Below are 25,688 nucleotides of genomic sequence, written 5' to 3' on the forward strand. Positions count from 1 at the left end.
TGTCATGTATTTGATCTTTTTAAAAAATTCAATAAAACTGTACTCTCATTTTTCCATTAAATTTTAAATTGCGTTTTAATTAGTTAATTTACTTGTGTGTGTGTGTGCACATATGCGCATGTGTGTGTGCATGTGTGTGTTTGTGTTGTGTACACGTGCAAATGTGTCTAGGCATGCATGTGGGGATTGGAGGACAGCTCGTAGGAGCAGTTCTCTACTTCATCTGAGAATTTTAGCAACAATAAGAACAAATACAAAATACACTTTTTTTAATGTGCTCGTGGTCATTTGTAGCCATCTCAGGGAAATAGTTCTGGGTCACGGGATGTCTGGTGTGTAAGGTAAACATCAGCTTTAGAACTGATGAATGGCTGCATTCTTGGGCCAGCAGCCTGGGCAAAGGTGGTCCTGTGGCTGAGGAGGGAGGGAGCACCTGCAGAGGACCTACAAACGAGGGCACGGGAGTTCTTGTCAGCAGCGCCCATGTTAAAAATGAGTGCAAAAGCATGGTTCTTCAGTCTCTGTCCCAGTGAAAAAGGTAGAGACAGGTGGATCCTGGAGCTCAGTGGCCATCCAGTCTAGCAGAATCAGTGAGCTCCAGGCTTAAGGAGAGACTCTGCCTCAGAAAACCAGACAGCGAGCAACTGAGGAAGAGAGCCTGTGCTGATCCTCGACAGCCATAGGCATTCATGCAGATGTGCACACCGCACCACAATACACACACTCACACACAAACATTTTTACCTGATAGAACAAGCTTCCTTCTAATTGTATTTACTTTTTAAAACTAATACCATTGTGTGGTATTTCAGAGATCATTTTCATAAATAGTATCATAGTTCATCTATTCTCAGATTTTACCAACAGACCACTCTGATAGGTAGAGTTTGTTTACCAATAAACCATATTATGAGGAAAATGGTTTAGAGCAGTGGTTCTTAACCTTCCTTATTCTGTGACCCTTTAATACAGTTCATGTTGTGACCTCCGACCATAAAATTATTTCATTGCTACTTTATAAGTGTAGTTTTACTGTTGTTAAGAATCATAATGTAAATATTATATACAGAAAATTTAATATGTAATAGAGTCTTGACCCACAGGTTGAGAACTGCTGGTTTAGAAGGTGCTTCCAGAAGAAAAGCTTCAGATGACAAATTTTATGTGTAAAAAAGTGACATTAATTTCCATGTAAATATTTATCTATCTATCTATCTATCTATCTATCTATCTATCTATCTATCTATCTATGTATTTATGGTTTTTCAAGGCAGAGTTTTCTGTATGACCTTGGCTGTCATGGACTCTCTTTATTGACCAGGCTGGCCTCACAGAGATCTGCTTGCCTCTGCCTTCCCAGTGCTGGGATTAAAGGTGTGTACCACCACGCCTGGCTCATGTAAAATTTTTAATTTTTGATAGTGCCACATAATGCTTTAAGAAACTTGTTATTACAACAATGAAGGTTCCAAAAGTGATGGTGTTTAATAAGATGTCTCGTATGCCTGGCTAACGCAGGAGAAAAAGTCCGTGAGGACAACAAAGCTGGGGCTGGAGAGGTGGTTCACCATTTAAGAGCACTGGCTGTTCTTCCAGAGGACCTAGGTTTGATTCCCAGCACCTATGTCTCACAACTGTCTGTAACTCCAGGTCCAAGGGATCTGATTTGCCCTTTTCTGGCCTCCACATACATATGGCATATAGTATGCATGCATATGCATGCAAAAGTAAGTTAAAAAACTTTTAAATAAAAACAACAAAGCTAACAGGTATGGAGTACTGCAGATAGTGTGGGGCTAATTTCCATGTCAGCAATCAAGATAAAAGTTGCTTGGAGAAAGGGGAGCATTTGGATTGAACTGAGAAATAAGGAATTGTCTTTCTAATAGATGAAAGCACTCTGGATTTGGCGAGGTTGGTTTTGGCATATCATCTGAGTGTGACCCTTGGTGAGGTCATACACCCTTCCACCTGCTGCATCTTCTGGACAACCCGCTAGCCAAGAACAATTTTCTTAGCTTAATTTTTTGGAGTTTGTTTATCAAAAATGATAAGTGGTTGTCCCATGGCAGACTATACAGAGGTGTTGATGGAGAATTGTTGTTTGTACTCAATAAATTGATATTCATGCAGTTTATACTACTGAAAATTGGCACATGAGAATTGATGAGACCGAGAACAAATAAATACCGAGTGGGTTGTTTGCAAGGAGGAACACTTCCTCAGCGCTCAGGAAATGGAGGGAGAAAACAAGATCTGTGTGTGGGTGTGTTTGAGGAGCATCCATCAGAAGCTCCTGCCGCACAGCCATCAGTGGAAGCCTCGAGTAGCGAGGACATCATCCTCCAGCTCAGGCTGGCCTTGCTGTTGATGTTCTGGACTTTGAGAAGAACCCTTCTCAGGCTTTAAGAGGGTGTAAGCTGCCCCCCAGTCCTGCAGAACTTCTGCTAACCCATGCAAGGCAGGCTGGTTGTAGTCAGGTCCCGCTTCCTGTCCTAGCTTCATTCTTTGCTGGAGTTTACCTATTCTCTGCCTGAAAAAGCCAACTTCATGGAGCTGGAGAGACAGCTCCGCTATTAAGAGCACTGGCTGCTCCTCCAGAGGAACAGAAGTTCAATTCCCAACACCCACATGGCAGCTTACACTTGTCTTTCACTCCAGTTCCACTCTCACACAGACATACCTGCCGGCAAAACACCAATGCACATAAAAAAAAGTAAACGTTGAAAAATATAGCTCCACAGTTGCCCTCAAGCAACCTGCCCCAAACACTCTTGGCAGGAGCTAGCATTGTCCCTTTCTCATCCTCCTAGACCCCATTCAAGCATCACTTCCTTGTAAACATTTTGTATTCCCAGACCCCATCCCAAGGCCAATGAGATCCTAAGTCTTCTCAGATGTCTAAGCTGAACAGTTGCAGCTTCTTTCCTGGCCTGCGCAGGGTCTTCTGCGGGGCATGCGTGGAGTGGGTGGACACTGGACTGCGCAATCTGCTCCCTCACAGCTGTGTATGAAGTGAAGTGGACTTTTTTAGTCAACTGTTCCTTTTTGATGCACAAAAAGTATTGGTATTTCTCTTTTTATTCTAGGTGGTTCTGGAATGGAGCCGTGACCAATACCATGTTTTGTTTGATTCCTACAGAGACAACATTGCTGGGAAATCCTTTCAGAATCGGTAAGAATCTGCAACATTCCAACTCAACACTCGGATGGTGCTAAGCACTCATTTATCTATGTAGACTTTTTAGTAGAGGTGTGCCTTTGTTCTGAGAACTTCAGTTCATATATTTCAGAATATATACAGCCGCCTTAAGAAACCTTCCAGTTCATTCTATTTTGTAGGTAAAAAATCTTGATGTCCAAGAAATAATCTTGCCTTGCAGCGTTGAGCAGACTAGTTTGCAAGGACTCACTTTGTGTCTCCAGTTCTGGAGGTACAGGATATGGAAGCTAGGTAGCCACCACACAGCCACGTGGGACATTGGCCAGCTTAATACCACCCTGTCAGCCAAGGCATGCCCATAGTAACTGCCAGGCTGGACCTTGCACTTTCACCATCACAACTTGCTGCCTTTGTGAGGTACCAGTCACGTCAATGTCTGGGTCTTTCTCTGTTTAGGCCAAGCTTACTGGTGGAATGCTTATTCTTACACTGGGAGATTTTACCACCTCATAAGCCAGGTGTCAGAAGCAATTTTTACCCCATTTCTCCAATATCCTACTTCCCTCCCTATGGACAAAATGAATCACATAGGTCGTGTGTGTGTGTGTGTGTCTGTCTGTCTGTGTGTGTGTGTTTGGTCTAGGAAACTATTACTTATTTTAAATATTTATTTATATTTTTTAATTGTGTGTTTGCATGTGGCTATGTGCAATTTTGTGTAGGTACCCATAGAAACCGGAAGAGGGCATCAGATTCTCCCAGACTGGAGTTTCAGGCGGTTGTGAGCTGCCTGATGTAGGTGCTGGGAAGTGAACCCAGGTCTTCTACAAGAGCAGTAAGTGCTCTTAATCCCTGAGCCAACGCTCCAGCCCAAGCATTCACTTCTTGCTTTGTCTTTAGCATGCACTAAGTATGAGTGACATCCCTTCCTCAAAGACAAACTCCTTCAGCCTTACCTTCTAGACATGGAGATGTATGTGTCTGCTGTAACTGCAGTAGGGGAGAGAGCATGTAATCAGAATAAGGAAAAGACACCCAGGCTTCCAAAGACCTTCAGGGGCTCAGTGAAATAGAAGATTTCCTGTAACAAATGCTTGTGTGTTACTTTCTTTTTAAAAACAATATGCATTAGTGAATGGTATAAAAGCAGTAGTGTGTAAAATTGTTCACACTCTAATATTTTACCACTGCATTGTTTAAAGGGAACAAGCTAGCTGTATTTATAAATGCTCATGATGAAGCAGAACCATTGTTAGCCTGATTATATGCTGACCCGTGAGTGAGTATCTTTTTAATATCCTAGATTAGCTGTTCTCAACCTGGGACTCGAAGACCCCTTTGGGGGTTGAATATCAGATATCCTGCATATCAGATATTTATAATATTATTCATAACAGTAGAAAATTACAGTTATGACATAGCAATGAGAATAATTTTATGGTTGGGTCACCACCACAGGGGACTGACCTAAAGGGTCTTGGCATTAGGGGTTGAGAACCACTGCTCTAGGTGATGTTCACATTATCTGCACGTTGATTGCTTAAGTAAAAGCAACTGAGTCACAAGACCATCTTTTTCACGGTAAGTCTTGTACTTTGTAGAGCAAACAGTGTGATTATTCAGACTATATATTTTTTTTGTCAATGAACAAGGCAATCTTGTCATTTTAAAGAAAGCAAATAATAGTATTTGTTAGTACTGATAACATTTGTGTTTTCAGGTTTATAGAATTCGCTTCCAACATGAAGACATTAACAGCTTTATAATTTTTTTGTGATTAGGTTCAGTCTCATCTCCAAAATCACACTTGTTAATATTATGTAAGATTAATAAAATGTGTCACCATTTGGCAGATCTGTATGGCTCATTAAAGCTGTTGGTTCCCAGTGTGTGATGTTACAGAACCTTGCATTCAGGATTCAGGAGGTGTTCAAAGAACAGGAAAGGGCAGTGCGTTTCAGTGTGTTCAGATTCTACGCTATGGCTGATTTTGATTTTAGTGTCAGAGAAGAATATAAACTATTGTCTGAAAAAGCTATTAAAAGATGCCCCTCCCATATCTGTGTGCTCCGGAGTTTTCTCCAAAAACCTTTCTTTTTGAATGGATAACCAGAGCGTCATATGTAGACAGATTGAAACCAGAAGTTATAAGATGCTAGCCAGCTTGCTTCTGTTATGCCAAACAGAAATTTTCAGAAATCATAGTGACACCTCTCTCTAGATTTAGGGGTTGTTGCCTAGAAAATACAGCTTCTGGGTTTCAGAGATAGAGTCGTCGGTAAAGCACTTGCACATAAGCTCAAGAACCCAAAAGTGACCCTAGAACCCAGGCCAGTATAGTCAGGAGTCTTGTAATCCCTGTGCTGGGGAGGAGACAGGGAGCTTGCTGAGAAGCTCTAGGACAGTGAGACACCTGACCCTGGCTATCTTCTGGCCTGTGTGCACACTCCCCTCCACACATTCACAAGAAGATAATAGTTGCATTGTTTGGTCTTGGGGCTTAAGCTCTTGTGCTGGCAGAGCAGTGATTTTATCTGTTGGCCCAAGAAACTTGTGGTTTTCATGACCAAAGCTAACGACATTAACGTGTGAGGAAGCCCATTGCTTTAAGATGTCTTATTTTATTGCAAACGTGGAAAGCACGAATAAGCATAACCTACAAGCCCAAGCCAGTGGACTCTTGTAAAGCTGAGAAACATTGCCTAGCTGCAGTGGTTCTAAACTTTGTGTGCAGTGAAGGGTGTGAGCAAAGAGTCGTTCCTTCCCACTGCAGAGTTTCCGAGTCTGCAGGTGTTAGAATGTCTCTGAGAACCGAGTTTCTAACCAGTTTCCTGAGGCTGCATGTTGGGTGGCCACCACCTCATGAAAGGGTTCATCTGAAAGCCTGACTTTCAAGCTTCCCTAACTTGCCCTTCAACAACAGTCGACCCCCCCCCCCCCCCAAAAAAAAAGCTCAAAATTGTTTCTCCCCAACTGAAACATTTCTGGAACACCTACTGTGTACCTTACAGCGATGCACAGATCATTAAGTCTCTGCTCTGAAGAAATGCTAGACTTTTAAAAAAGCTAACTTTTTAGAGATACGGATATTTGAATTCAGTAAATGAAAAAAATAATTATTTGTCCTTATTTTTAATTATGTGTGTATGTGGTGGGGGTGTGTGTATGTGAATACAGTGCCCGAAGAGGCCAAAAGAGGGCGTTGGATTCCCTGGAGCTGGAATTACAGGCAGGTCTGAGGCATCCAACGTGGGTGCTGGGTGTCAAATCCAGGTCCTCCATGAGAGCAGTGTATGCACTAGGCTTCTGAGCCCAAGCTCAGTGGTTTTCATCAAACACTCTTGTGTCCTTTCTAAAGAATTCTTTGTTTTTTATCAAACAGTCTCTCATTACATAGCCCTGCCTGGCCTGGAACTTGCTGTGTAGACCAAGCTAGCCCTGAAACTCACAGAGAGTTGCCTCTCCTACCTCCTGAGTGTAGGGATTGAAGACAGTGCACCACCAAACCCAGCTCTCTAAAGAATTTTTTTATCTTGGTTATTTATTTATTATCTATCTCTCTATTTACCTACTTTTGAAACAGGTCTCAATATGTAACCCAGTCTGGCTTCACATTCAGGATCCCGCCTCAGCCTCTCAGTGCTGGGATTGCAGGCTAAAATCTGTTGTGAATAATGTTTCTGCGATTGTGCAGGTAGCACTGAGTACTGTAATGTTTACTGAAAGCCTCCATTGTTTTGCTAGTTTTTGAACTTTGTTTTTGTTGTTTTGCTTTTTCAAGACAGGGTTTCTCTGAAACTTGCTGTGTAGACCAAATTGGCCCAGAACTCAGAGATCCGCCTGCCTCTGCCTCCCAAGTTCTGGGATTAAACGCAGGCACCACCAGTGCCTTACTGTGGTACAATTTTTATTCGTGCTGTTTGCTCTGAATGAAAAGGAAATCCCAGTCTGTATGTTAGCAGCCAGCAAATATGTAAATCATCCACTGTGACTGATTTTAAGGCAGCCATTCCTTCTAGGCCTCTATTTCATCATGTGTAAAACACGAGTATTAAGTTGTGTGTCAATCCCAACTATTTAAGTTTGCTTTTTTTTTTTTTTTTTTTTTTCTTTCTGCTGTAGAACTAAAGGTCTGCCAAGTGACTTTAGGAGTTACGTTTAAATAGTGATTTGAGTACAAGTTGTATCACACACATATTTGTCACCATCTCTTCTATTCTGAGTCAGGTTTCCTTCTCATGTGGAAACCAAGGTCATGATCTGGTGGTTATAGCTAAAGGCTCAGACTCATCTCTGCCATGCCTGATAGAGAAACAGCCAACTCATGGCCATGAGCTGATCATCTGATCTCTTTCAGGGTTTCAGTTTAACCCATGAGTTAAACTGGACATGCAATAGCAGGCTCATTTGAGGAGCCAATGTATAAATGACTCACAAACTTGAGTTGTTTTTTTTTTTTCAGCTGATTTAATAGAATCTCTTGATTCTACTAAAAACCATTAAGAATGACTTTGCCAGGAAAACTTCAGAATATGCATATTCTTTTCACCCTTTCCACCTTTCCATTGAAAAGTGTATTGACTCAAGCAGGGTTTTTTCTCTTTCTTTTCTTCTTCTTCTTCTTCCTCTCTCTCTCTCTCTCTCTCTCACACCACACATACAACTTTAGTGTATAAAGACTTGACATGCAAACCTAACGACTTGTGTGAAAGCCAACACCTCAGGGTTGCTCTGTGCCCTCACTGCCACAAAACAACAAGCGCCCCAGACAAACACAAGACACCCACCACACACATCACAGTAAAAACCATTTAGGAGGTTGGGAGTTGGAGTGACCTTGAATAAGTTGTATGTGGGTATACCGCATGAGATTATATTCATCAGAAACACACATACATGCCGAAGAAATTATATTTCCTGGGGCTAAAGAGATAGCTCAGTGGTTAAGAAGACCACTAATGGTTCTTCCAGAAGTCTGGGATTTGACTTCTAGCACCCAAGTGGCAACACACAATTGTGTGTAACTTTGGTTCCAGGGTCTCCAACACACTTTTCTGGCTTATGCAGGGACCAGGGCACAGAGAGGGTACACAGACATACATGCAGGCAAAACCCGTATACTAATAATAATAATTACTGTTATTTTAGTGAAATTACAGTTATCTAACTAATATATATGAGCCTCTCGTACGAGGGGCTATTCTAGACTCTAGGAGAATAGTGATGAACAAGAAGAGTTCATTAATCTTACCTATCTGACTGGCTGTGTAGTAGGGGAAGATGAAGCTCATAGAACTCAGCTGACCGCAGCTGACCTCAGAGCACAGCCCCCCCAGATCAGTGGTGGCAGCAGCATTAGCTGAGGTCTTAGAAGAGCGTTCAGAGGCCCCACCTGAGACCAGTGCAGTTAGAACCTGAAGGACAGAGAGCAGCAGCCTGCTTGTAAGGCCTCCATGCAACTGCCAGTTGCTGTGTGATACCCCAGGCGCTGGCTGTCTCATGAAAGACGCACGTGCCAAAGTAAAAAGTAGCAAGAATCCCTTCAAGTATAAAGTGCCAAGGAAGGTGCCTGTTGTGAGTGAATTCTGTTCCAAGAGAATGGGGCTGAAGAGGGAGCGTGGACAGAGGAAGGAAGATGTGGCTACAGGTGGCATGAGAGAAGGGCTGCAAAGCAGCCTGGGAGTTTTTACGCGTACAGGGTGAGTGAGGGCAGGCAGCCGCCATGTCCCGGTAGTGATTGTGAAGCCTTGCCTGTGCTGGGGCCCGTGATGGTTGCTCACCACTGGGCGATCCCATGTATGCATCCTTGGTTTCCTGGGACCCCTGTTATCTCTCTGATCTCTGTTTCTAGGTACATTCTTCCATTTGCTTGGTCTTCCCTAGTTTCTTGGAAAAGCCAGATATGTGTGTGTCTCAGGGAACATGAAAATACCTTTTCCTGGCGTATTTCTTCCTCCAGCTTCCAAACTGGCTCATTTCTTCACTTTAGGCTTTTTTATACAGTGCCATATTCTTGCACTTTATCCCAGTGCTGAGGTTGGAGCCGTAGGCCTCATGCATACTGAGAAAACACTCTACCACTGGGCTACATTCCCGGTAAGGCCATCCCTGACACCCCTGTCTAAAAACGGTCCTTACATAGATAGGTTTTCTAAATTTTCTCATTTTCTCTGTGACATTTAACATCTCTGACTTTATATCTATTTAGTTTATCTCCTGTTTTCACTTATCTAGAATATAAGCATCACATGGTTTGGGGTTGGGGGGGAGCAGCGTCTTGGCATAACCTAGATTGACTCAAGATCATCCTTTCTTGAGCCTCTTAAGAGTTTTGGAATTACAGGTATGTGCCACCTAAGGAAAAGGTGCTTAAATTGTCACTTTGACTAATTTATTTTCCGACGAAGTAATTAATCCTTGATGAAAAAAATATAGTTGCAGCCAGAAGCCTAATCCTGTGCCCAGGTGCAAGAAGGACAAAAGGACTGTGTATTTCCTTGTAGCTGTGACCCACACACCTTCCAAAGAGGAGCTTAAGGAAGAAAAGATTGATTTATTTATTTTGGCTGTTGCTTCATAGCAGGGAAGGCTGGGTGGTTGAGTGGCTTTGCAGGTGGGGCAGCTGTGCAACAGATAGGTGGATGAGGAAGCGGTGGCAGGAAAGCCAGCACTCAGCTAGTTATCTCCTTTCCTGAATTTTATTCACCCTGGTACCCACGCCAATGGGGATCGCCTCTGAATCTAATCAAGTTGATAATCAGGTTTAACTGTCAACAAAGCTTTGGAAGTTGGCCCTAAAACAAAGAAAAACTGTCCGTTTATTTGGAAAAGGGAAAGAACCATCTAAAATGTCAACACCCAAATAGACATGAAGTCTGTGTCATAGGTCGGAGTGGTGGTGGGGTTTGGTTTGGTTTGGTTTGGTTTGGTTTGGTAAGTGGATGAGCCAAAGGAGAAACATCATTTTGGTGGGAAGAAACTTGAACAGAAACACTAAGGCAAGGCTGGGCCTCCTTTTTTATTTTGTGGATGGTTTAAGAGCAGGAGCAGGGCGGGAGAAGTGCCATGCTGGTGCCTTAGCTGGTAGCTTTCGAGCAGACGCTGACCAACTCCATGCCGGCTGCTGTGCTGCCTAGCCACTTTGGGAAGCAAAGCAGGAAGGCCTTCTGCCTTCTTGAACACATGTAACTAATAGTCACTTAACATATGAGAAAGATGTCAAGGGTTCTGGAGCAAAGGAAAAGAGAAGGGCTGGACTTGGAACATCCATCTGGGCACAGAAGGCATTACTTAGGCCAAGACTTCCGCCTAGACCGTTTGGTAACTTCACTGTGTTTTACTCCTTAAGCTTTTGATGACCTTCCTATATTTGGCCACATTTGATCCTGCTGATCCTGCATTTGCAGAATATATGAGTGATTGTTTATCTAATCTCAGCTGAATTCTAAGACTACAGCCCCTATTTGAAACTCTGTTCTCAATTTTCTTGAAGCAAAACCTACCATGACACGAACATTAGCAGTTTAACCATTTGTAAAGTGTATGCCTGAGAGCAGCACACATGCATTCTCAGTGTTGAATGGCTCCCACACCAACTTGTTCTAGAACTTCTGTCACCTCAGACAAAACCCCACCTGATGATCTCTGTTTGTGCTCTAAGGACCTACTTGTGTCTCGTAGAGTCTCCTCACTGATCTTTTCTTTGTTATGTTACTGCTATTGTCATCAGCACTGTGTGTGTGCAGGATGGTGGCGGTGTCATGCCATGGTGCATGTATGGAGGTCAGAGGAGAACACGCAGGAGTTTAGTTCTAGTTACCCTTCCAGGGATCAAACCCAGGTCTGAGGTTTGTGTGGCAAGCACTTTGAGTTCACCAAGCCATCTGGATAGCCCCTCAAGTAACCTTTACAAAGGAGAGATACCAACCTCTTTACAGGGTGGTTGTGTGATCAAATGAAACAAATTCCATCAAGTTTCTAACATAATGCAGCTCACAGAGATGGTATTTGACAGACACCACTCTTCACCAGGGGCTCCAGGACAGCACACAGCTGTATCACACGTGCATGCTGTAGTCCTGTGGCCTTTTCGTTGATAATGTCTAAATTGAAGCTCTTTGTTGTTGTTGTTGTTTGGTTGGTGGTTGTTTTTTGTTTGAGATAGGTTCTCTGTGTGTAGCCTTGGCTGTCCTGCAGACATGTCCATGTAGACATGGCTGGCCTCAAACTCACAAAGTTCCATCTGCCTCTGCCTCCGACAATGCTGGGAATACAGGTGTGCATCACCGTGCTTGGCTCTGATTTTGGTTTTTTTAGACAGGATTTCTGTGTTGCCCTGGCTGTCCTAGAACTTACTCTGTAGACAGGCTAGCCTCGAACTCAGAGACCCACTTGCGTCTGCCTCCCAGGTGCTGGGATTAAAGGTGTGCTCCACTCTTAAATATAAGTTCTGCTAAAACCTTTCCCCCAAATGTTCTGAAAACCTACAATTAAGCCGGAGGACTTGTTGGTTTGCCCTAGGCTCTGTCTACCCATGCCAATCGATGTGGTTTACACCTGGGTGAATGGCACAGACCTTGAACTGCTGAAGGAACTGCAGCAGGTCCGGGAGCAGTTGGAGGAAGAGCAGAAAGCTATGAGGTAAATAAAAAGAAATCCGTGTGCGGGGGGCACACGTAGGTGTACATCAGGGATGGGCGAAGTGATCACCCAGAGCTGGCTCACCGCTCTCTCTCCCGCCTGTAAGATTTGCTCAGCGCCTCCCCTACCTATTTCTTTATAACACCACCAGTGCAGGCCTGCTGCACCTGTACTTGAAGATTTCCTGAAGGTATAAGACTAGCCACCACATAAAATGACTGCTGGCCTCCTTCCATGCTGCAGAAGGAAACTATCAGGAAAGCATTTTAGGTGAACTTTACTGATTGCAGTTGGAGGCTCAGGGTTACTGATAGTATTTCACTGGAGCATGGGATGTGTTTACATTTTCAGTGCCGTAAGCACTGTGACGCGCCCCACAGCCATATCAGATCGAGTGAAGGCACCAAGAAAGTCAGCATTGTAAAACTCCCTTGTTCACACTTGGGGCTCACACTCGCTGATGCCTGAGTAGCAAGTTGTATTTGCTCTTTATTAGGGAAATCCTTGGGAAGAACACAACGGAACCGACAAAGAAGAGGTAAGCATTTTGGTTTCTTCTCAGAGATAAAGCTTATGGATGTGAAGGGCCAAGATCATCACGTGCGGTCACACAGTGTCCTGTTTTGTCTTCAAGCTGCTGCTCATCTGCCGCCTTTGACAGCGCAGTTAAGTGCGTGCATCAGAGAACGTGTGGGGCTCAACAGTGTCCGGCCCAGGCACTCATGCTGTTTCTGCTCTAGCCAGCCCAGTCCTGCTTGTTTTTGGCAAGGCTTGCACTCTCATTTATCTGTCCTGATACATTGTTCTCTTGGCCTCTTAAACTAATTATACCCTGCGTTTTGACTATATAATTCTGCCCATCATTTATTTGTATATCTGTCATCTCACCTTATCTTTGGAAGCTGTCAGGTTGTGTACATTTGAGGACCTGGATGGGGATTCAGCCCAGTGACGAACCAGATGCACCTTTCTTGATTTCAATCACGCTTGGCTCTGATGATCCTTAAAATGGCTCTTGCTGACAAGCAGAAGCCTGTAACTGCTTCTTTCCCACTTAGGTTTTGAAAGAGGTTGTTTGTGGAGATGATCATGACTCATTCCTCAGCAGTCTTTTGACTTGTTTTTATTTTTTAAAACAAGGCCTAATACAGCCCAGGCTGGCCTTCACACTCACTCTGTGGTTGAGAAGAGCCTTAAACTCCTGCTTCTCCTGCCTCTTTCTCATGTGCTCAGATTGCAGGAGTGTGCAGATATACTCAGCTCACAACTGTCAGTCATAGTTCATGGCCTAATGTCTCCTGCCTTTTAATTCCTGTGTTGCTGCATTATTTTCATGCTTCATACCCCTCCATATATTGGACAGGTATGTTGTAACTATACGTGTGTGTGTTGTAGGGATATATGTGTCCCTAAAGAGCTCTGAAGCCAGATTTGTTTGAGAGTGACAGATTTATGGTGCTTGAATTAACCCTGAGTCATCATTTTTGAGGGGCCCTGATTGAGCCAACGGGACGACAGTTGCTTTCTTTTGCATTTCTGTTATGAGCTAAGAAGGTCGAACAGTTGGGTATATCATTGTACTAGCTGTGGTTCCCATCTGTGAACTCTGTAGCCATGCTGTGTGTGCATGCCTTATTCAGGTAGAAAGATCTTAGTGCTCACAGTGGACCTGTGTTACACTTACTGGTATTTGTATCATTGTAACGTCCTGTGTCGCTCATGTTGTTCTCATTGGATGGGTAAGTTGTACTTAGTAACATGACATTATTAGCCAGAATCCCCTTCCTAATATGCCAACAAGGGGCTTCAGTGGAATTCAAAGTACTAAAGTGCTTAATTTCTTTGTTTTGTTTATTTTTGTTTTTTGAGACAGGGTTTCTCTGGGGAGCCTTGGCTGTCCTGGACTCACTTTGTAGACCAGGCTGGCCTTAAACTCATAGAGATTCACCTGCCTCTGCTCCCTGAGTGCTGGGATTACAGGCGGGCACCACCACACCAGGTTGTTCTTAATTGCTTATGAATTTTTGAGTTAGTAAATTTTGGTGGCAAACTTAATTTGTCTTTTTTTCTTTTTCTTTTCTTTTCTTTCTTTTTTTTTTTTTTTTTTTTTTGAGACATTTTACTATGTATTCCAAAGGGGCCTAGAATTTATGATTGATCCTCTTGCCTCATCCTTCAAGTAGGGGACATCACACTTGATTGGTACTCTTGTGATTAATTTCAGAACTTTGAAAACTATTGTTAAAGTGTGTCTTGTTATTTTCATTCTATACTTATTAACAAAAAAAATTATATTCTTAAGATTAACTGATTTAGTAAGGTATGATAACTTTATATAGGCCATGGGCTTTTAAAAGCCCTCCTCATTTAATTGTGGCTACAAGCTTTCCTGTGTTTGAGGTGTTGTCTGTCTCTGCAGCGAGAAGCAGCTGGAGTGTCTGCTGACGCACTGCGTTAAGGTGCCCATGCTTGTCCTGGACCCACCCCTGCCAGCCAACAGTTCCCTGAAGGACCTGCCATCTCTTTATCCATCTTTTCACGCTGCAAGTGACATGTTCAATGTTGCAAAACCAAAAAATCCTTCTACTAATGTGTCAGTTGTTGTTTTTGACACTACTAAGGATGGTAAGATTTTTTCCTGTCTTTTTAAAAATTTACTTATTATTTTGTATATATGAGTGTTTTGTCTGTGTATATGTCTGTATATTCCATACTTGAAGGGCAGACAAGGGTATTAGATCCCCTGGAACTGGAGCTGTAGAGAACTGTGAGCTGCCATATTGGTTCTGGGAGTTGAACCCAGGTCCTCTGGAAGAACAGCCAGTATTCTTGTCTACTGAGTCATCTCTCTAGCCCCTGTGTATATTTTATTTTCATTATTTTTTGGAGGTTTCGTTGTTGGGGGCTTAGTCTCTATTATGTAGCCCTGGCCATCCTGGAACTCACTATGTAAACCAGACTGGCCTCGCCTAATTCTCAGATTCCCTAATTCAGTGATCTACCTGCCTCTGCCTCATGAGTGCTAATACTAAAAGTGTGAGCTACCATGCCCAGATTCCTGAGTGTTATTTTTAAACCATGTGGTCATTGATACTCAGAATAACAAAATTCTGAATGAAACAAATGTTCCCGTTTTTAAGAACTGTCTGATAAACTAAAAATGTCCAGAGAAAAGCCAAAGAACTATTATTTTATTGTACTGTAGCAGTCTGTCATCTCAGAAAAGGACTGCACAGCATTTCCTCCATCTCCAAGCAGACACATCATACTGTGTTCTTATTCTATGAGGACCTTTGATCTGGTGCTCAAATAGTACCTTCTCCTGGCTCAAAGTCGTTCTGGAGGCTGGTTTTTCTTAACCATGGAACATACCAGAGCATCTGTACTCTCTTTTCCTTCTGCTTCACACAGTGAAATCCAAACTTCTAAAGGGATAACCCAGGAGGTGGGGACTTTTGGGAGATGACCAGGGCATGAAGGCTGAGCCTTTGTGAGTAGAATTAACACCCTTTTACAATACAGACCCCAGACTCTAGCCCTTCCCCATGGGAGGTTAACAAGATGATACCTAACTGTAGTTGGGAAGAGGGTCCTTTCTAGAGCCCAGTTCAACTCTGCTGGACCCTGTTCTTGCCCTTCCTGCCTCCAGAACTGTAAGGCGTTCTGGCTGCTAAGCAGCTGCTGGAATTAGTTCCTGGCGTGAAGCTGCTGGTATCTGTAGTATATTTTCAATTGTATAGGAATTTATGTCATCCTGTGTAATTTATTGATGGAGACAAAACTTTGCCACATACCAGTTTCTATCATGAAGAATGCCATGATGCTATTCCTAGTCCTGTCATTATTTTTAGGTGGAAGGAAATTATCACCTTTCTGAATTCAAGCTTCTCCCCTTTCAAATGAGAGGTGTGGTTAGCACTCACCCAGCCCAACCTCACAGCCTGCTCCCAAGAGTCCAAAGCAAAATGGCTTTTTCAGTTACGCTCACATCCTTGAGTTACAAAAAGTGATGCCTTCTTGTGGCAGCTCATTTGCCTCTGGGATAAACTGGCTTTTAGATAAAACTACAAATGTTTTCCTCATATTTTTTTTTATACACAGATGAAATGTGTTTCTAGTGGGCATAGAGCAGGGATGTAATTCCTTCACCATGGGGTGTTCTTTTCACTTTTGATCTCTTAGTTCTTGGTTGTTCTCAGGATACATTTACAGTATGTTCACTATGGAAATAGCTTGGGGTGGAGTCCTTGCCTAGCATGGACCTTGTGTTTGGTCCTCGGCATTAAAAATACATTAAAATGTGTCAGCTGGACATGACCTTTGTATTTCTCGTGTCTCACTCTGCAGGGAAAGCAGACCTATTCACTTAACAGTGTTTTATTAAAGCAGATGAACAGATGGCTGCATTCTCTCCTGAATTGTCAAACAATTAACGCATAAGTAAATTATATATTTTGTAGAAAATAATGCTACAAAGAATAACTGAACGGGGCCAAGTGGGGAAGGAGAAGGCAGTCAGGGAAGGGGGTGAATCTAGATGGAGTGGTAGGGACAGGCTTTGTGAAGAAGATGACTTTAATGAGACATGAAGGTGGGGATGCCAGCAACAGAGGAGTGACTAAAGAATTATCAGGGAGTTGAACAGCCATTGCCAAGGCTATTCCTACAGCGGGAACGCAACTACTGTGTCTGTGGAGCAGGAGGCCTGTGTGGGCAAAAGAAGGTGACCAAGAGAAAGCAGGCCAAAGATGAGCATGGAGAATTGGGGTGGGACAGTAGCTACATTGAACCCAGAGTTTTTTACCCATAGTTCAATGGGTGACCACCAGAGCAACAGTCTAATTCATGTTTCATAAAACTAGGTTTGCTGTGTGTAGAGAGAATAAACTGAGAAGGGACAGTGGTCATAATCCAGGCAGGAACGAGTGTTCCTGAGAGCGGAGGAGTGAGGAGTATTTGGAGTCTGCCCATTTTGAAGGCCAGCCCACCTAGGTTTCTTGGCAAATATCTCTTGTGATGGTTGTTTGTGGAACTGGTTTGTGGCTGCCACTTACAGATTGAACCTTTGTAGGAGACTGTATATTGCTAGATCTGATGTGTCGAAGACAGAAGCCACAAATTTGGAGAGTTGTTAGTCTGTTATCTAGGATAAGAAATCCCACTGGGCTGTGGTAGCACAACACCTTTAATCCGAGCATTTGGGAGGCAGTGACAGGCAGATCTCTCTAAGTTCTGAGGCCAGCCTGGTCTACAGAATGAGTTCCAGGACAGCCAGGGCTACACAGAGAAACCCTGTCTCAAAAGAAAAAGAAAAATATTCCTGTCAGCTTCATCTATACATTTCACAAACACACTTCCCATTTCTTTCAAAACTTTGGTGTGGGGTTAATGGAGACAAGAACCGTGGCAAACCACTGAAGCATTTTTGCAGGTTAGCTATGGCTGCGTGGTACACATCCTTCAGTCAGATGGGTCAGTCACAAGCTGCCCTGCTGAGTTTTCAGCCTGTATGTCTCTTATAAACGTGAAGGTGGTGTGAGAAAGTTGTAAAGACTTTGCTGAGATTGTACATGCATGCATGTATTACCCAGAAGCACAAAGAAATGCTCAATGTCCTTAGTCATCAGGGAGATGCAAATCAAAATGACCCCGAGATTTCACCTTTCACCCATCAGAATGGCTGAGATCAAAAGCTAAGATCAAAAGCTAAGACCAAGTGACAACACATGCTGGAGAGGATGTGGAGAAAGTGGAACCTTACTCCATTGCTGGTGGGAGTGCAAACTTGTACAACTACTTTGGAAATCAACTTGGTGCTTTCTCAGAAAATCAGGAATAGTGTTACCTCAGGATCCAACCATACCACTCCTGGGTATATATCTGAAAGATGTGCCACCCTTCAACAAGGACATTTGCTCAGCTGTGTTCATAGCAGCTTTATTTGTAATAGCCAGAATCTGGAAACAACGTAGATGTCCCTCATCCGAAGAATGGATATGGAAATTGTGGTACATTTGCACAGTGGAATACTACTCAGTCATTAAGAACAAGGATATCATGAAATTTGTAGGCAAATGGATGGAACTAGAAAAGATCATCCTGAGTGAGGTAACCCAGAAACAGAAAGACACGTATGATATATACTCACTTACAAGTGGGTATTAGCCATATAACACAGGATAAACATGCCAAAATCTATAGTTCTAAAGAAGCTAAACAACAAGAAGGTCCGTAGGGAGGATGCTTAAATCTCACTTTGAAGGGCAAACAGGATAGACACCAGAAGCAGTGGAAGAGAGGAACCAGGATGGGAGCCTACCATAGATGTCCTCTGAAAGGCTCCACCCAACAGGGGATCAAAGCAGGTGCTGAGGCTCACAGCCAAACTTTGGGCAGAGAACAGGGAATCTTATGAAAGAAGCAGGGGGGTAGAAGAACCCGAAGGGAACAGGGGCTCCACAAGGAGACCAACAAAGCCAAACTATCTGGGTCCAGGGTATCCTGCAGAGACAGATGCACCAACCAAGTGCTCAGATGTAACCCACAGGCAGCTCAGTTTCCATGTGGGGTTCTGAGCAAGGGGAGTAGGAGTCTGACACAAACTCAGTTGCTGAGTTTTTTTTCTTTTTCTTTGATCACTTCCCCCTGCTGATGCGGCCTTCCCAGGCCACAGAGGAAGAGGACCCAGACAGTCCTGAAGAGACTAGATAGGCTAGGGTCAGATGGTAGGGGGGAAGGCAACCCCTTTCAGTGGACTAGAAGAGGGGGATAAAGGAGAAGAGGGAGGGTGGGATGGGGAAGAGATGAGGGATATAAAGCGAATAAATTGTAAAAGAAGAAAAAAAGAAAGTTGGGGTCACTCCTGCTGTCCAGCGTCGCTGCTTTTAGGGGCATGGCTGTCGGTGGTGATGACAGTGGTCTTGTGAGATCGGATACTGCTGAATGGCCCCAGCTGTTCTAGCATCCATGGTGTACAAGCTGGTATTGAGCCTGTGACAGTCGTCTGCATCAGCTCCCCGAGCGCTGAGCTTGTAGGAGTGAACTCCCACTCCTGGCCCAGTCCTTGTGGACAGTTTCAACACTTCCTTCACTGCAGCCTACCCAGGGCCTTGTGCATGCTCAGCTGGTGCTGTCCCCCTTATCTACAGCCCCGCCCCGCCACTGTTCTTATGGTGTGCTTGAGACTCTCATTCATGGTTGCTGTCCATCTCCCAGACTGTAACCCCGAGGACCTGCCTCATCCGTCCCTCTGGAAGATCCGAGTCAGAGCCCCCACCCTGAGATTTCCCGTTTTCATCCATACCGGATGTCAGCAGCATCTTCGCAGTGTCACCTGTGCCCTTTCCTTCATAGCCCTCTTGCAGCTGAGTGCCCACCAGCCCCCAACCCTGTTCCATAGCACCCAATGAAGCTAAGCCTTCCAGTGTGGGAAAGCTGCTGCTTAAGGCTGTGGCTGTCAGGCAGCTGCTCGCTTCTGTAAAAATCCCACTGCCTGTTGTTCAAGCTCCCTTCCCCAGGCTGGCTGCTCTTATTTGCTAGTTATGGTGTTCCTAGAGGATTGAGTCAAGCGATGCTTTTCTTTTTCTCATCCAGCTTTGCTCTTATCTCTGGGATTTTTCTGTCATCCCATCATGTCTTCCTTGCAGTCCGGCTTGCCTTCATTTATTCCCGCAGAGCACAGGCTATGCCTGTACAGCCTGCATAAGTCTCTGCAATGCAGAATTCAGTGTTTATTCATACGCTGCTTCCCATTGTGCCTTCTTTGGTGAATGTGATAATTTTACCTTCTCTAATCACTTTTTTGAAAGCATGTATTATGCTACTTTAATAGCTCCCCAAATGCTCTGTGCAGTGTTGTGCCGGGAGTATAGAAGTGTTTGTTAATCATGTGCTCGCCTCTTGTGTGTTGCAGTGGAAGATGCCCACGCCGGACTGTCCAAGGGCAGCAGCAAGCAGACAGTTTGGAGGGCGTATTTGGTATGTCACCTGAAGTCTGATTGTACTTCTGCACTGCACCCGAGCAAAAGTACGAGTGATAGCACTGTTTCCCTTAGCTGTTGCAGTGGAGTCCCAGCTGGCCTTGAACTTGCCATCTCCCTGCTTCCTGTTGGCATTGCAGTCCTGTGCCACCATGCTTTGCTCCTTAACCTTTTCTCTGAAGCATTGGTGCTAGTGAGTGTGCAGCTCTGGGGATATTCCTAATTTGATGCTCTGAGAGCACAGAGGAAGCACAGCAACTTCTGCTCTAAGTCTTCATCAGCGTCTTGATCCGGGGAGGTAAGCTGAGTCTTTTCCCTTTCTTTTAGACAACAGACAAAGAAGTCCCAGGCTTAGTGCTGATGCGAGACTTGGCATTCCTTAGCGGGTTCCCGCCGACATTCAAGGAGACAAGTCAGCTGAAGACAAAGCTGCCAGAAACTCTGTCTTCTAAGATAAAACTGGTAAGAACAGAAAAAGAGCCACGGGAACGGCACGCGGGCATCTCATCCCACATGTGACCCTTCTGTCGTGACCCACTGCGCACTTTTTTCAAAGTTTAACTGACAGTTATAAAAGGCAAAGATGTACTCTGTCCTGTCACAGTACGCTGTCAGAAAGGTAAATGTGTGCAGAAGGTCCTCATTGCTTACTCCGTTTTCCTTGACACTAGGTCTTATCCTACAGCCAGGTTGGTGTTGAGCTCACAGCAATCCTCCTGCCTCATCCTCTCAAGTTCTAGTATTACAGATTTGTGCCTTCAAACCCAACTCTGAAATTACTTTTTAAAAATAATTTGCTTATTCTTACAGTGTACATGTCTGTGTGTGTGTTTGTGCTTGTGTTGGGGAAAGTCATAAAAGTAGTAAGAGCTCTAACCTGCCTATTTGTGAAAGCTTTCATTCAGAAAGGGGCTATACTTCTGATATCTACAATGTTTGATAATATGAAATGTTGATTCAGGCATTGGTGTGTATTTCTTACCCTTCAGCTTGGACCCTTTTTTTTCTGAGGACTGACTTTGACTGGCTGGTGACTAGCCTTTTCTGAATCATTTGCCTGATAGACTGTGGACACAGCCATGGGAGTGTATTTTCTGTTTCTGGTTGACCTTATGTCATGCTATCATAACATTTCACGGAGTAAGCATCTTTCTCTTAGAGGAGAGGGCGTGGAGTCCTTACCCCTGGAGTTGTTGGCATCTGGCTCTTGAAACTCTGCCACTAGGTTTAGCTTGCTTGATTCCCACTTCCCCTATTTTTGCCATTTAACAGTTTGGGAGGGGACGGAGAAGGTGGGGTTAATGGAAAGGGAGTAAGGGGGTTCTTACTCAGTACTTGTATTAGTCACTCCATCCCAAAGTTCCCTTTAACTCACTTCTTTCTCCTCCTCTTTCACTGGATTTTACAGGCTAAGATGCTTTGTGTCATGTTTGTAAGAAAATGATGGTGTGAATGATGTCTAGTTTTTCTTTGTTTCATATCTTGCTAGCTTGCTTTCTGCGTTTGTTTCTCTTCTTCCTTCTGCCTCCTTCTCTTCTTCATTTTTGTTTGGGATAGGGCTTGCTATATAATTTGGCTGGCCTGCTATGTAGACTAGGCTGTCTTCAGACTTGTAAGCTTCCCGTCTCTACTTCCAGAGTATTGGGATTACAGAAATGACCGCTGTGCCCAGCTGTCACCCATAGTCTTCTTCATTGCACTTTGAGCTATGGTAGGCGTTCCAGAAGTGCATTCAGTTGCTATGCAGTACTTGTATGGAACGGAACAGTAATCAGCTATATTTGGGTTGAACTTGTGGTTAATCTGCAGTTGCTCTAAAATAGACAGAACATCTCCTTCTTCCCCTAAGGTGCTTTCAATACTGGTTTGAACAGTTAAAGCCATAGATCAGCTTTTGCTTCTTGCCTTTTTAGTTGCTAGTCTCAGACCTACAGACACATGTACATCTGTCCTTTTCACTGACATCTCCTTTATATGAGAAGAATGACTTCCTTCATTCTGTTTCTGTAAATCCACATTAGTAATAAATAAATAAATAAATAAATAAATAAAATAAAAATTTGAGGATGAAAGGTTTATTTTTATCCTACAGGTTATAATCCATCATGCATGAAAGTCAGGCCAAAAATGCAAGGCATATAGCTTGAGTCAGGAACAGAAGCAAAGGTAATAGAGGAATTGTGCTTGCTGGTCTCCATGACTTGTTCATCCTACTTTTTTTTTTTTCTCTTGATCTTTTTTTATTTTTTAATTTATTTTTTTGTTTATTAAAATTTATTCACTTTGTATCATGAAATTTGTAGGCAAATGGTGGGAACTAGAAAAGATCATCCAGAATGAAGTATCCCAGAAGCAGAAAGACACACATTATATACTCACTTATAAGTGGATACTAGACCTATAATATAGGATAAACATACTAAAATCTGTATACCTAAGGAAGCTAAGCAATAAGGAGGATCCTGGTAAGATACTCAATCCTCATTCAAAGGCAAACAGGATAGACATTGGAAGAGGGAGAAAACAGGAAATGGGACAGGAGCCTACCACAGAGGGCCTCTGAAGGACTCTACCCAGCTGAGTATCAAAGCAGATGCTGAGACTCATAGCCAAACTTTAGGCAGAGTGCAGGGAATCATATGAAAGAAGGGGGAGATAAAGGGACAGGAGCTCCACAAGGAGAGCAACAGAACCAAACAAAATCTGGACCCAGGGGTCTTTTCTGAGACTGATACTCCAACCAAGGACCATTCATAGAGATAACCTAGAACCCCTGCACAGGTGTAGCCTATGGCAGCTCAGTATCCAAGTGGGTTCCATAGTAAGGAGAACAGGGACTGTCTCTAACGTGAACTCAGTGTCTGGCTCTTTGATCACCTCCCCCTGAGCGGGGAACAGCCTTATCAGGCGACAGAGGAAGACAGAGTAGCCAGTTCTGATGAGACCGAATAGGCTAGGGTCAGATGGAAGGGGAGGAGGATCTCCCCTATAGGTGTACTTGGAGAGGGGAATGAGAGATGAGATGGAGGGAGGGTGGGATTGGGAGGGGATGAGGGAAGGGGCTATAGCTGGGATACAAAGTGAATAAATTAGTCAAAATTTTAAATGAAATTAGGAATTCATTCTGCTTTCCATCTTACACTCAAGTATGGATATTTCACATGCTGCTGCTCTCCCTGCTCCTCTATGCTAACAACCTTAGATGTGCCCGTGGGCGAGCAGTGTGTGCTGACAAAGACCACAGCGCCAAGTAGAGGCGGGCCTCTGCGGCTGTTCTTGGTAAGGTGTGCTGGTGACTGGAGGGGCAGCAGTTGAGTCTCTCCTTCAGATCTGTGTGTTGGGGGAGGGGCGGTCATTGTTCCTGTAAGCTTATGTTTATGGGTGTGAGTGCACTGGCGGCCAGCGCTTCACTCAGACATCGTCCTTGGTCACTCCCCCCCCCCCCCCCCCCCCCCCCCGAGGTTTGGTGTTGTTTGTTTGTTTTGCTTTGTTGTTGTTTTGGTTTTGAGCCAGAATCTCTCATTGAGTCTTTGGCCTCATCAGTTGGCCAGGCTGCCTGAACAATGAGCCCTAGGGAATCTGCCTATCTCCTTGCCCCCTTCCAAGTACTAGACTTGTAGGCATGCCCGGCTTGTACATGGGTTCTGGGGATCTGAACTGAGGTCCTCGGACCTTCATGGAGCCATTCCCAGCCCCCAGTTCTTCCGCTCTTCCCTGAGGCTCTGCTTTCTGGTTTCATTACGGGTCTTCTGAGAATGGGGTTTTCTTTCATAGGTTCCCAGGCCATCTAGATGATTTTTATCCAATAGCTCCTACATGCCAGGGACTATGTGAGGGAGAACCGAGGGTCTTAAAGCATTTACTTGGGACATGAACATTTGCAGGTAGGAGTATAAAGTGCCCAAGGACGCCTGGGCGCTTTGGGCGCATTAGGAGTTAGATGGGCTTTGCAGCTTAGCTGGGCCCTTAACAGAGCCACTGTTCTTAGATTGGGAAGAGAATGCAGAGAGAACAGCCTGAACAGAGGGCTGCAAGCTTGGAAGTGGATAGTGCATCTGAGGAGTTTCTAGAGCCTGGTTGCCACAGGGTTCCTGAGGGGTGGGCCTGGTGAGATCGGTAAGGCAAGATTGCTGGGCCTTATCCTGGAGGCAGGGAGGGCTGTGACCCGAAGACAATCTGGCAATCTTTCTAAAGCACAGAGTAGGGGCAGGCGTAGATGTTAGATAGGAAGAAGCTGGAGGCAAGAAAACTAGTTCAGTCCTGCAAAGATATTCCTGTCCAAGGACTTCCGGCCATGAATGCCAGTGATGGGAGTAGTTCCTGAAACATCTGAAAAATACCCAATAGCAAATGTCAACAAGCTGTTGGGGAGAAGGAAGATGGGAAGGGGAGGTGGGTGTGCACAGTGAAGGTCGAATTGATGACATGACCACACTGAACTACAGTGGGAGGAGCGAGTTCAGTGAGGAGTTTTGCAGGACAGGCATGTGCAGCGTGTAAGTGGGACGGCTGTAAGACAGTGGACCTCAGGACCTCAGCAGCTACCTCACGTCCTGCTTCTGAGCTCACCTGGAGGCTTTTGCTGAGGATTGTGGTCCAGGAGTAGCCGGGGAGGCCCCAGCTGTATCCAGCAGACATCACAGGCTGTATTTTAGGACATAGTCTTGTCTTAGAACGTCCTGTCTTAGAACATCGTCTCTGTACCTCCACACAAGGGCTGTGCACCACACTTGCTTGAAGGACGCTCACAGGATGCAGAGTCAGACCATGAGGGAAAGTTTGTCATGATGCGCTCGTAATGATGGGCACTGAACTGATTTGATGTGTGCATAAACCTTTGCCCTCATGTGTCCTGCTTAAAGGACAGCCTGCTTTCTGTTGCTCTAAGGAGAGGAGTGGGACCAGAAAGTGCTGTATTTGTAAGATAATGGATTTGAATTCCTACAAACTGTATTTCCATTCACTCCCCTCCCATATAACAAACAACCCTCTCTCAGGTTTTCTGTTTTGAGAAACCTTGAGGTGAGTCCTCTTATAATCTGACTAATTACCTACAAATTCATCAGTAGAGTTTTTAGATGTGACAGGTACAGAAATTCTCTTGATAAATTGCCCATTGTCTTTAACTCAGTTCACTACAGACCCTTCTGTGGTTTTAGACAGGTTCCTGCATGGTGGGACATGTCCCTTTACTCTTGATTTTGCTTTTATTCTGCTGTATAACATGTGAAGGGCAGATGGGACATTGCCACAGAGGTCCTAAGGAAACGCTCACAGTACGTGTAATCCAGTGATGGTGGCTCTGAGTGGGGTGTGTGGTGGTGGATCAGGAGGTTTGTGCCCAGCCTTCAAGGGTTGAAATTGGGTTTGGAAGCACAGGAATTACACAGGAAGTCTTTGGGGAGTGTGAGTAACTAAACAGACTGCTACAGAGTTGCTCTGTTATGATTTAGACAGACGTGTACCCCAAAGGCGCCTGTGTTTTCAACACCCGAGTGCCAGCCGGTGGCACTGTTTTGAGTGGTTGTGGGACCTTTGGGAGATGGGTCCTAGCTGGTGAAGTGGGCCACCAGGGAGCTGCTAGGCCAGCCCTGCTTGCCCATTGTTTCCACCTCCTGGTCTGCCAAGTCAGGAAGAGGCAGTGTGGTGCCCCTGCCATCATTCTTCCTGCTCCACAATGGACAGCTCCTTCAAATAGTGGGCCACAGGGAATCCTTCCTCCTGAAGTTGTTTCCCTCAGGTATTGTGGCACTGTGACACAACGTGCAGCCAGGGGAGCAGGGAAGGTCTGTGTGGTTCAGTGACACTGGCGCATTTTACAGAGTGTGTAACCTTGCTGAAGTCCTGAAGGCTGGAAAGGCTTGCTGTGAGCTGGGAAGGTCTGTGTGGTTCAGTGACACTGGCAC

The 25,688-nt window shown here is 44.4% G+C and overlaps 1 protein-coding gene across 2 annotated transcripts in view; it reads left to right on the top strand.

Annotated features, from left to right (window-relative positions):
* The window catches only part of Gnptab (N-acetylglucosamine-1-phosphate transferase subunits alpha and beta), a 70,786-nt gene that overhangs the window by 18,975 nt on the left and 26,123 nt on the right, over positions 1-25,688 (top strand). The window contains exons 2-7 of one of the 2 annotated variants that reach the window (XM_055627803.1): positions 3,090-3,175; positions 11,684-11,803; positions 12,300-12,341; positions 14,223-14,428; positions 19,716-19,780; positions 20,110-20,244. In XM_055627803.1, the coding sequence (XP_055483778.1) occupies positions 3,090-3,175; positions 11,684-11,803; positions 12,300-12,341; positions 14,223-14,428; positions 19,716-19,780; positions 20,110-20,244 (654 nt within the window). The remainder of the gene's footprint in view (positions 1-3,089; positions 3,176-11,683; positions 11,804-12,299; positions 12,342-14,222; positions 14,429-19,715; positions 19,781-20,109; positions 20,245-25,688) is intronic. The other variant, XM_055627804.1, reaches the window with a different exon arrangement.

The sequence above is a fragment of the Psammomys obesus genome, unplaced genomic scaffold (assembly GCF_907164565.1).
Source record: "Psammomys obesus unplaced genomic scaffold, mPsaObe1.curated_primary_1811, whole genome shotgun sequence".
NCBI lineage: Eukaryota > Metazoa > Chordata > Mammalia > Rodentia > Muridae > Psammomys > Psammomys obesus.